The 12,371-nt window shown below is 44.9% G+C and overlaps 1 protein-coding gene across 1 annotated transcript in view; it reads right to left on the bottom strand.

Annotated features, from left to right (window-relative positions):
• Positions 1-8,160: 8,160 nt before the first annotated feature.
• Positions 8,161-12,371, bottom strand: part of LOC115468457 (high affinity choline transporter 1-like) — a 55,546-nt gene continuing 51,335 nt past the window's right edge. The window contains exon 8 of the mRNA XM_030200193.1: positions 8,161-9,077. Coding sequence (XP_030056053.1) covers positions 8,544-9,077 — 534 coding nt within the window. The 3' untranslated portion in view covers positions 8,161-8,543. The remainder of the gene's footprint in view (positions 9,078-12,371) is intronic.

Raw genomic sequence — 12,371 nt, 5'->3', positions numbered from 1 at the left:
CTTACTACTGCCCTGGTGATCTAGTGACCTCTTCTGCCTTCGGGGCAGGAAGGAGCCCCCTCTTTCCTGCCCGGAGCGCTGCCCTGCATGCATCCTTCCTGTTCGTGATCTCGGTGACGACTCAAAATGGCGGCCGAGAGTTGAAGTGCCCTCACGAGACTTCAACTCTCGGTGGCCATTTTGAATGGGGGCCGAGATCACTAACAGGATGCATGCATGCAGGGCAGCACTCCGGGCAGGAAAGAGAGGGTTCTTTCCTGCCCCAAAGAGGTCACTAGACCACCAGGGCAGTAGTAAGGGGAGGGGGTGACGGGGAGGGGGAGTGACAAGGTGTGTGACAAGGGGGGAGCGGAAAATGTGACAGGGGGTGGAGCAAGAGTGTGAAAGGGGGCGGGGCATGTGTCCTCCTTTTTGGGGGACAAAATATGGTAACCCTAATGATACCAATACTTTTCAAAGAAATGAGACAGAAATAGTTTCTGAGGAGGCATGCTATGGTGACTTTGAAGGTTGCAAAAACCATACTGAAGGTCTGACTTAGTTTCCCTTCTTCTTCCACTTCATGTGTTTATGTTTATATTTACTTTGTACTTACTATATTGACTTTTTTTTCGAAACAAGTCGAGGCAGTGTACAATCTAAAACCCAGAAAAGAAATAGAACTCCATAATCATAACACAAAAGCAGCAAACACCCAGAAAACAAACTCAGGCCCACACTTCAGGATCGGAAAGGTGACCTCCTGCCTCAGAGTTCCATGATTCTACCACTTTGGAGTTACTTGGAAAAGGGCATGGTGCCTTCTTCAGTCACTTCTTCTGATTCAACATTGGTGGGCACGCTATATAAACCTTCAGCCTTACATCTCCAATCAATTAACTTTGAGCCTGCAGCTCCCCCAAAATTTTGATAATCGTACTCAACACATCATGGTCATCATACAAATATCCTATTAAAATGATAATTAAAGTATGTGCTGATGATTCTTTGAGTTTGTGTGGCTGTCAAGATCTCTTGTTTTGCTTAGACTGAAGTTGCTTTTTGCTGACACACCCCTGCCAAAGCTGTGCACTAGGCAACTGCCTAGTCTTGCCTAATGGTTGCTCCAGCCTTGATAGGCAGTCGTTCAGATATATCTGTCAGAGCCCACTGTAGCTTACAGCTCACATTAGTCCCATTACTGGAAATTCAATCTGTTTGGCCTGATCTAAGGTAGGATGCAATGAAGTACTTCACCAAGCAATGTGGACTCTGAAAGGACTTCCCCCCCACCCCTCCAATATACAGCCAACATCAGACTGTGCGGTGACTGCCCAAAGATGGCGCTCTGACCAGATATTCAATGCCAGCCCATATCCAGCAACCTACCTTGAATATCCAGTTTCACTTATGACCACGGCAACTTAACCAGTTAAGCCGATATTCAGCACTAACCGGTTAAGTGTTTATTGATTAAAGATAGGCCTGTTATTTATGCGGCCTGTGTTAACCACTAAACACAGCCAGTTTGGTGCTGAATAACCAGCTATGTCATGCAATATAGCCGGCCATCGGCTAGCCGCTAATTGCGACGATTCAGCAGAGATAACTGGTTATCTCCCACTAAAAGTCTGCAGTTAGGCACTAACATGCCATTTAACTGGCCAGGAATGGCTCCTGGCCAGTTAAATAGTTCTGAATATCAGCCAGACTGTTTACAATGCACACGTTAAATAAAGAATTTGTTTATCAACTGAAAATGCAGAACATTTGATATTTCTTAAGATAAACCTTTCTGTCCAAATATGATGATGATGATGATAACAAGGAAGAGAAACTGAATTAGTCAACTATTTCTCTGTTCCTTTCTTTTCTTTTCTGAATGGAACCCACTTTGATTCCAAGGTGACTAGAGGCGGGATATTTAAAAAAAAAAAAAAAAAACAGGAACAGAATAGAAAAGAATGGTCAGCATTCTCTGCAAAAAGCATTGGCCTATGCAAATGTGCATGCATAAGAGCTTGCATCTGGTGAGAATCTGTAGGCTAAAATGAGTGATTTTCACTGTATTTATTATTTATTTATTTATTGCATTTGTATCCCACATTTTCCCATCTCTTTGCAGGCTCAATGTGGCTTACAATACATCATGAATGATGGAAATGTATAGGAGAATATACATTTAGTATAACATAAGGATCTTGGGTACTATGATAGTGATGAAACATGATAGTAACACATTTCAGTAGCAGCTGGAGTTAATTTCAGGTACACTAGGTATTTCCCTGTCCCTAGAGAGCTCACAATCTAAGTTTCTACCTGAGGCAGTAGAAGATTCAGTGGCTTGTTCAAGATCATAAGGAAGAGAGCAGCAGGATGTGAACAGGGCTTCCTTGGTTGTCGGTCAGGTGCTCTAACTAGTAGGCTACTGCTGCACTCAAACCAGTAAAACAGAGTTCAGATTCTCCTTCCGTCACTTACCCTCCTGACATTCAGAGCTGCAGCACACTGAGAACTTTTAAATCGATAAAGACTTAAATTGTCTAACTTTGACTAGGATTTTGCTTATATATTACATAATTATAAGCATATATTTTAAAAACATTGGAATTCAATAGAACCAAATCAAACCTCTACATGATCCCTGTTCCGAACAGTAAGGCTTAGAACCTCGGGTGGTCCCAGTGCTACCAGTTATTCCATTATTAATAGCAGCACTCCAACAAAACTTGATCCATTACCTCTGCTCACAGGACAAATCCCTCCTCTCAGTACCCTTCTCCACCACCGCCAACTCCAGGCTCCGCCCATTCTGCCTCGCCTCACCCTATGCTTGGAATAAGCTTCCTGAGCCCTTACGCCAAGCCCCCTCCCTACCCATCTTCAAATCCTTGCTCAAAGCCCACCTCTTCAATGTTGCTTTCGGCACCTAACCTTTATACCTTTCAGGAAATCTAGACTGCCCCTATTTGACTGACTGTAAGCTCCTTTGAGCAGGGACTGTCCTTCTATGTTAAATTGTACAGCGCTGCATAACCCTAGTAGCGCTTTAGAAATGTTAAGTAGTAGTAGTAGATGAGCCCCATCTCAATCCCAAGATTTTCCTTTCTATTTGAAAGAGAAGCTGATGAATGCCATCAAAAAGGGTGGCTTGCCATTTGTTCTGGTAGGGACTGAAGTAAACACTAAGCATCAAAACCAACATCAATTTCATCTTTGCTATCATTGGTATTACTGCTTCCTACTAATAAGAGTGGACACCTGGGAGGGAGTGGAAAACATGAAAAAAGATCTGCGGAAGCTAGAAGAATGGTCTAAGGTTTGGCAATTAAAATTCAATGTGAAGAAATGCAAAGTGATGCACTTAGGGAATAGAAATCCACGGTAGACGTATGTGTTAGGCGGTGAGAGTCTGATATGTATAGACAGGGAGAGAGATCTTGGGATGATAGTATCTGAGGATCTGAAGGCGACAAAACAGTGTGACAAGGCGGTGGCCGTAGCTAGAAGGTTGCTAGGCTGTATAGAGAGGGGAGTGACCAGCAGAAGAAAGGAGGTGTTGATGCCCCTGTATAAGTCATTGGTGAGGCCCCACCTGGAGTATTGTGTTCAGTTTTGGAGGCCGTATCTTGTTAAGGATGTAAAAAGAATTGAAGCGGTACAAAGAAAAGCTACAAGAATGGTATGGGATTTGCGTTACAAGACGTATGAGAGACTTGCTGACCTGAACATGTATACCCTGGAGGAAAGGAGAAACGGGGGTGATATGATACAGACATTCAAATATTTGAAAGGTATTAATCTGCAAACGAACCTTTTCCAGAGATGGGAAGGTGGTAGAACGAGAGGACATGAAATGAGATTGAAGGGGGGCAGACTCAAGAAAAATGCCAGGAAGTATTTTTTCACAGAGAGAGTGGTGGAAACTTGGAATGCCCTCCCGCGGGAGGTGGTGGAGATGAAAACGGTAACGGAATTCAAAAATGCGTGGGATAAACATAAAGGAATCCTGTTCAAAAGGAATGGATCCTCAGAAGCTTAGCAGAGATTGAGTGGCAGAGCCTGTGGTGGGAGGCGGAGCTAGTGCTGGGCAGACTTCTACGGTCTGTGCCCTGAGAATGGCAGATACAAATCAAAGTAAGGTATACACATAAAGTAGCACATATGAGTTTATCTTGTTGGGCAGACTGGATGGACTGTACAGGTCTTTCTCTGCCGTCATCTATTATGTTACTATGTATAAGGGTAGCCATACTGGGACAGACCAGTGGCCCATCTAGCCCAGTATGCTGTTTCCAACAGTGGCCAATCCAGGTCACAAGTACCTGGCAGAAACCCAAATAGTAGCAACATTCCAGAACCCCAAAGAGTAGCAAGATTCTGGAATCCCAAAGAGTAACAAGATTCCATGCAGAATCCTAAACAGTAGCAACATTCCATGCTACCAATCCCAGGGCAAGCAGTGGCTTCAGCCATGTCTGTCTCAATAACAGACTATGGACAGTTATTGACACACACATGGGGAAGCAACTGCCCAGGAAGACCTGTCAAGTGCTACGCTGCTGGACAAATACCTCTTCCTCTCAATCTCTTCTTCCTTAATCTCATGCTTTTTCCAATGGCTTGTTGAGGTTACTGTCGTTGTCTATGATCAATACCTACTGCAGAAGCTGAATTACAGTTCTTGACATTTCTAAGTAGAGGGAAAGGGAAAGGGAAATGGGACTTGATATACCACCTTTCTGAGGTTTTTGCAACTACATTCAAAGCGGTTTACATATATTCAGGTACTTATTTTGTACCAGGGGCAATGGAGGGTTAAGTGACTTGCCCAGAGTCACAAGGAGCTGCAGTGGAAATCGAACTCAGTTCCCCAGGATCAAAGTCCACTGCACTAACCACTAGGCTACTCCTCCACTCCGAGGCGGCAATTTGTGCTGATTGATGGCATTCAGGCTGGTTGTTGGAAAGCCAGTGAATTTATTTGATTTATGACAAACAATGCAAGGTTTCTTGTGGAATCATTACTCTAAAGGGGACAACATCCATTTCTGCTTCAGACATAGAAAATTCTGGCAGATAAGTACTGCTCACTCCACCCTGTCAGCCAATTGGCACCTGCCTACTATGCTATCACAGGTCTTACGCCTATTATTTACTCCTTTCCTCTCATTGTCAGAAATGTCCTTTTCTGTTAGCCCCACACATTTGCATTCCATCAAGGTTTTAGCTTCTACCTTCTCTGCTCCTGCAGCACGATGATCAAAGGTAAATGTGGGTGCTAGAGGCCACTAGTGCCAGACTAGGGCCCGCATTTACCTTGGCACCCATGATCATCGGGCAAATATTTATTTATTTATTTTATTACATTTGTACCCTGCGCTTTCCCACTCATGGCAGGCTCAATGCGGCTTACATGGGGCAATGGAGGGTTAAGTGACTTGCCCAGAGTCACAAGGAGCTGCCTGTGCCTGAAGTGGGAATCGAACTCAGTTCCTCAGTTCCCCAGGACCAAAGTCCACCACCCTAACCACTAGGCCAAAATAGCGCTGGCGAGAGGCGGAGCTCATTAGATTTAAATGCGCTCCGCTTGTATTCCGCCCCTATGATCAGAGAACAGCGCTATGGTCATAGGGGCGGAATAGCCCCTTAACCCTATGCCAGCTCAGAGCTATTAGGGTTATAGGTCTGCTCTCACCTCCCCCCTCCATCAGAGTCAGGCAGCATGAGGTGCCACTATGTCCTGGGGGTCCATTGGACCCCCACCATCACTCAGCCCTGGTGGCCTAGTGGCCCCTCAAGACAGAGACACAGGGGCTGGAGGTCCAGCAGGCTGGCAGACCTCCCTACACCCCCCAACATGAGAGCCCAGGAATTGGAGATCCATCCTAACACCCCCTCACATGCACACACACACACACACACTCTGGTGGCCCAAGTGGGCTGCCAACTTAACCTCCCACCTGCCCTGGTGGTCTAGTGTCCAACCTGTCCCCCCTGCATATCTCCACATTGGAGGAGGGAGTAGTACTCCCTGCTCTTCCAGCGCCATCTTCAAAATGCACTGGGCAGGACAGGTTGCTGTCATCTTGAAGGTGGCACTGGAAGAGGAGGGAGTGCTACTCCCTCTTCCAACGCAGAGGTATGGGGGGCTTGTTGGCCGCTAGACCACCAGGGTGGGTGGGGGGGTTAGTTTGGCAGCCCACTTGGGCCACCAGGGATGTTTTTTGGGTGTGGAGGTTAGGGGGGGCTGGAGATCCACCAGACCTCCTGCCCCCCCAAGCCCTCGTGTCAGGGGGCTGGAGGTCCGGTGGACCTCCAGGCCCCCATGTTGCTGTCCCTGTGGGGTGTGGGGGCTTGAGGGGCAGTAGGCCACCAGGACATTGTTTTTCAAGGGGGGCCTGGGGGGTCCCACGGACCTCCGGCCCCTGTGTTTGACAGGTCAGGGCTTTTGACAGCCTGGACCTGTCAAACAAGTGCAGGAGGATTTTGCTTGAGCACATGTTCGGGCACAATCCTCCCATACTTTACCCCTGTGATCAGTGCCAGTAGCAAGCCTAAATTTGCATGCTATTAGCTCTGATCATAGGGATGTTATAGCCCTGTGCAGTTTCAGTGCTATTTTTTGAGTGCTGTTTGGAACAGTGTCGGGCTTCTAATCATCGACACCCTGGTGTCTTCCACCCAAACAGTGAAAAACTATTTTCTCAAATTCTTTTGGAGAATCCCTTCTCCATCTAGTCCAGTGGGTATCCACTCCCAGTCCTTGACAGCTGCCAACAGGTCAGGTTTTTAGTATATCATGAATATGTATGGAAGAGATTTTCAAGCATGCTACCTCTGCTCTAGTCTGTCAATAAAATTGAATAAAAATGAAGTACAGGAATAAATCTTCATGGGCTAGAGTTAAAAAATCTCCTGCTCTGCCCCAAAATATCTTTTCTACAACAGGAGGGGAAACTGCTGTGGGATGAATGCCTCCTGCAACTCAATGAAGAGGCCGTGATGAATATATTTTAGTAGTTAAGAGTTCAATTCCCACTTCAGGCACAGGCAGCTCCTTGTGACTCTGGGCAAGTCACTTAACCCTCCATTGCCCCATGTAAGCCGCATTGAGCCTGCCATGAGTGGGAAAGCGCAGGGTACAAATGTAACAAAAATAAAATAGATACTATTGGAGATTCTACATGGAATGTTGCTACTATTGGACATTCTACATGGAATGTTGCTATTCCACTAGCAACATTCCATGTAGAAGGCTGCGCAGGCTTCTGTTTCTGTGAGTCTGACGTCCTGCACGTACGTGCAGGACGTCAGACTCACAGAAGCAGAAGCCTGTGCGGCCACATTGGTGATCTGCAAGGGCCGACGTCTACATGGAATGTTGCTAATGGGACTCTGGGCAAGTCACTTAACCCTCCATTGCCCCATGTAAGCCGCATTGAGCCTGCCATGAGTGGGAAAGCGCGGGGTACAAATGTAACAAAAAAAAAAAGAGGGCTCAGAAAACAGTGGAAACCAGCCTGCTGTCTCCACTACCAGCGACAAAAGCAAGGCAGTGCTGTCTACAGCTTACAGCTCCTATCAAGCTCCAAGCTTTGAACACGAGAACTCGCCCAATTATTGTAAGCCATAAATATATTTAAAATTTCCAGCTGCAGCACTACAAGTTAATCACAGGCACTTGTAAGTTCTAATTCTTAGCTTTCTAGTGATAACAACAAGGAATTCAAGTGAGGTCTAACTGGAAGTGACTGCCAAAATACATTTACTGATATGTTAATGGAGCTGGCCCAGTAGCTCAATGGCACTAGTGAATGTTGTTATGCAAGATAGCTGGATTAAGGGGCCCTTTTACTAAGCCACGTAAGCGTCTAAATGCGCCAAAATGGAGTTACCGCCTACCATGTGGGTCTCGCGGTAATTTCATTTTTGGCTACGCGTGTCTGAAAAATACTTTTTTATTTTCGGCCGCGTGTAACAAATGGCATTTGACACATGTAGGTCATTACTGCCCAGATTCTTTACCGCTAGGTCAATGGCTGGCGGTAAGGTCTCAGACCCAAAATGGATGCGCGGTAATTTTCATTTTGCCGCACGTCCATTTTTGGCAAAAATTAAAAAGGCCTTTTTTTATAGGCACGCTAAAAAACGGATTGGCGCATGCCCAATACCCGTGCCTACACTACCGGAAGCCATTTTTCAGCACGCCTATGTAAAAGGACCCCTAAGTTTCTGAATTTCTGCACTTTGGAGCACCCAGGGTAGGGAATGCAATGAAGACAACATTCAGACTCATGGAGGATGGAAATCCTAATTATGACTCATCACCACTGATGAGTATTTGCTAGAGTCAAGGTAAATTGGGAGAGTGACTAAAAATGGGAGAAAGCCTTGGGGGGGGGGGGGGGGGGTTATGGAAGAGGTTGGTTTGCATTAAGCTGGAAGGCTTAAGAAGCTGGAGGAAATTGCCAGGTCAAAAAAGGAAACATCACAATTAAACATCCATGTAAAATGTCTACAGAGATATGTTGTCTAAATATATTTCTAATATGTAAACATATTTACGTATGCCCATCTAAATGACTTATATTTATTGAACTTGGTCGTAGATCTATTTGCTCTTCAGAACTAGACTGTAGATTATGGGGTTTGCTTTCTTTCATTATATTGCACACATCCCATCTTATAGGAATGATCTTTTTCCCAAATAAAAATCTGGTTAGGTAGGAAACAAAAATGATGGTAGTCAAAGACACCAACATTGTGAATGTTTTAAATGGAAAGAGCTGCACATAGATCCCATCTACAAGACGACATCCCGGGTAACGTATCACAGGAGGGAGCTTTAGAGTGCTTTCCCCTCCTAGCAGTCGGAGGATGAGCCCAAACAGGAAACTGGCAGCAGAGCCGTACGTATTGGTGTTGGGAATGAAGAGGACACAGCACAGCTGGGGAAAGAGCAGGGCATACACCAGCTCCCCACTCAGGAACCACAAATCATAAACGGAGTGAGAGAGAAAAGCCAAGCCTGCAGCTACTGAACCAAACACCACCATGGAGATTCTCATGATGCAAAGGACTTCAGTCTCACAAGCCTGTAAAACAAAACAAACAAGCCAGACTTAAAAACTAGTCTTCTTAATGATCTGTAATGCACAAACTTGTTTCTAAACTGACTTGGGTTTTCCAACCTACAGATCTTATACAATCATATTTATTATTTATTTATTTATTCATTCATTCAAATGTATTTACTACCTCTACCAAAATGCCCAAGTTGATTCACATACAAAATCAAATCATTTACAAATATAGATGTCCCCAGTATATATGATCACCATTTCATCTAACACATAATTTAAAGTTTACCTTGACTGGGATGGGGAAGAAGTGAAATGAAGAGGTTTTTTTTTTTGGGGGGGGGGGGGTTGAGGCTGGTAGGAATTAGTGATAGATGTGAAATTGGACTTGGAAGCCTAAGAAGGATGAGACATGGAAACGTAACAGAATATGAGAGCAAGGAAGGATGAAAGATGGAAGATAGAGAAATAGGAGTGCGGAGATGAAGAACTAAGTGGAAATGTGACTAAGAAATAGAGAGGTAGGGTTGGGGAATAGAAGGGGAATGCAGGAATAAGACTGCTGAAGTTTAGCCCGTTTCTCTTATTGGTTGAACACAAAGGCTTTCCAGGGAGCTCAGTAGACATTAAACAAGGCATGTCCCTTGGGTCTTTTCCTGGCAGGAGGAAAAGTTGGTCTCTAAAGCCCTTCATCTTTGTGGGAAATCCTCCTGTCAAGTCCTAGGAGAACAAAAACTGCACCACATACCCATTTAGGGTTTTCCCCAAATTAAAAATAGCTTGCTAGAATACTTGATGCAGATGAATAACTTGGCAAATGGTATAATAAGATCTCACACAATCCATAAAGAAAATCAAAATAGTCTGAAAATCACCACAGTTGATGCAATCAACACACCTTAGGAGTTTCTTTACCAGCCACTTCCTAACAAGGACGATATTTAGAGAGGGACCCATCCCAGGTTTTCCCCATATCGGTAGCAGTATAGTATTATGGCTGCAAACTCTCTCTGTTCAGTAGAGATGGAATCCTATTCGGGCATAGGATAGTGCTTCAATCAATAGGAAGCTGGAGATGCTTAAGAAGAAGATGAGAATTTAAATCTGAGAGTACTCAATTTTCCCCTGTCACTAAGGTACCATGGGATTTTGTTAAGCAGGATTTATTAGAGATGCTGAAAGTATCACCTGAAGCTGTGCCATCTTTTCACTTCACATCTCAACATATAAATTCTGGTCTCAAATCAGTGATAGCAACACAAACTCCCTACAGACTGTGAAAAGGGTCTACTGCTTCCCAGCAAGGTGGAGCCATCCACCAGCTGTTTTTCCAGATCTCACCACAATTGCAGACAGTGGCTTGGTCAAATGATTTTTATTATCAAGCCAATAACAGCTGTCACAAACTTCAGTACATAGGTTATCCCCAAACAAACATAGGTTTCCAGTAAAGCAGGTAAATAAAGCAGGCTTCCAAATAAATCAGGCTTCCAATAAAGAGGTGAATAAAGCAGGTTTCCAAATACATCAGGCTTTCAATAAAGCAGGATACTCTCACCTCCAACACCCTTCCAAACCCTCAGGAGCTGGCCATCCCTGCCTTGGAACTCTCCCACTCCATAGAGGCTTCTCCTCCCTCCTGGGATTCCTCTCCCCTCTGAACTACCCCTCCTTCCATATAATCCATCCAATCATCTTCTTCCCTCTCCATGGGCCCCTCTCTATTCCAGCTGGGCCGCATGGTATATTGATTGCATATCCAGGGGAACTGAGCTCCCGCTGCTGGAGCTGGGAATCCATTCCCTTGTTTCCAGATTACTCTCTGTCTCCCTCCTTGCAATGGCTTCTGGTACTTGTATTTCAGGGTCTAAATGCCTCATCCTAGCCACCCTGGCAGTAGCCTTGTCACAAGACACTGTGTGATGTTAAGACGAAACCTTGCAAATAGACATTCAGAAGCTTACCATATTATACTAGCTCCAAGTTTAGAACTCAAACTACACCAACCCTATCTACAAAAATTCAGCACTGCAAATATTCTAGAACACCAGAACACTGCCAGGGATAATGGGTGTCAGTCTTTTATTAAGCATAGGGGGTGACGGGCTCTTTTCCAGCTAGAAAAGACAGACCACTACAGAAGCTACATATCAACTGAATCCCTCTCCCCAGAGTGGAGGAGTAGCCTATTGGTTTAGTGCAATGGACTTTGATCCTGAAGAACTGGGTTTGATTCCCACTGCAGCACCTTATGACTCTGGGCAAGTCACTTATCCCTCTATTGCCCCAGATACAAATAAGTACCTGTATATGCTATGTAAACCACTTTGAATGTAATTGCAAAATCCACAGAAAGGCAGTATATCAAGTCCCATTTCCCTGTTACACAGAGAAGCATTTATTCAAAACAAAATAGATGAAATGTACATTTTCAAAGCTGACATTATCTTTCTCTAAATGTCAAAAATAAAAGGAAGAGAGACCAGAACCAACCCAATTGGAAAAAAGTGGCTCTCTATGAGCCACTGGACTTTGTTCCAGACAATCCCTTTTTGCTGAATAGATATGTTCTTCTGTTCAGCAACCGGTACTTGTAGATTGTAATACAAAATTAGCTCCTTGAGACTAAAAAATGTATTTTTTCACAGTTATTGCTGTTAAGCGTGATTCCTTTTATAGCTATACAAGCCGTTGAGCCCATTAAAACGGGCAAGAAAGCGGTCGGAGCAATGCCGGGTGCAGCCGAGCCCCCGCCCAGGAAAGCCGCCCCAGGGGATGGTGGCAGAGGAAAGCGCCCGGGTCACAGCAGCAGCGGCCGCAGCTCATCATACCTGTCAGAGATGGAGTGCGCCTCGGAGCTGCTGTCAGACTATCCCCGCCCGCCCGGTGCTCGCCGGTCAATGTCGGAACTCAAAAGAGATTTGTGACATGCCGCGCATGCGCAGCACGTCGGTCACTCTTCATTTATATAGTAGGATGTATTGGGGCTGGCTGAGTCAAACTCTGTGATATGTTCAATCTTAGGGATCTTGCTCATTAATTCACCTAAACAATCTCCCAAGAGAGGATTCCACTAACCCTTCTTGCTCACAGAAATCACAGAGTCTGTATCATGGTAAAGACAATGCTATTGTAAAGTACCTAGGAGTTTGTACATCTCTAAATGGGTGTGCATGGTTGCAAAAGAGATTATGAAGATGTTAGTGTTACCCAGTAGCATACAAGCTCCTTCTTGTGCTTCCAGGTGATGAATGTCATATCATCATCTATAAGATCGCATGAAGACACGGCATGTTCAGGGGGTGAAAG

The sequence above is a fragment of the Microcaecilia unicolor genome, chromosome 4 (assembly GCF_901765095.1).
Source record: "Microcaecilia unicolor chromosome 4, aMicUni1.1, whole genome shotgun sequence".
Taxonomy (NCBI): domain Eukaryota; kingdom Metazoa; phylum Chordata; class Amphibia; order Gymnophiona; family Siphonopidae; genus Microcaecilia; species Microcaecilia unicolor.
This window is presented reverse-complemented; position numbering and strand designations above follow the sequence as displayed.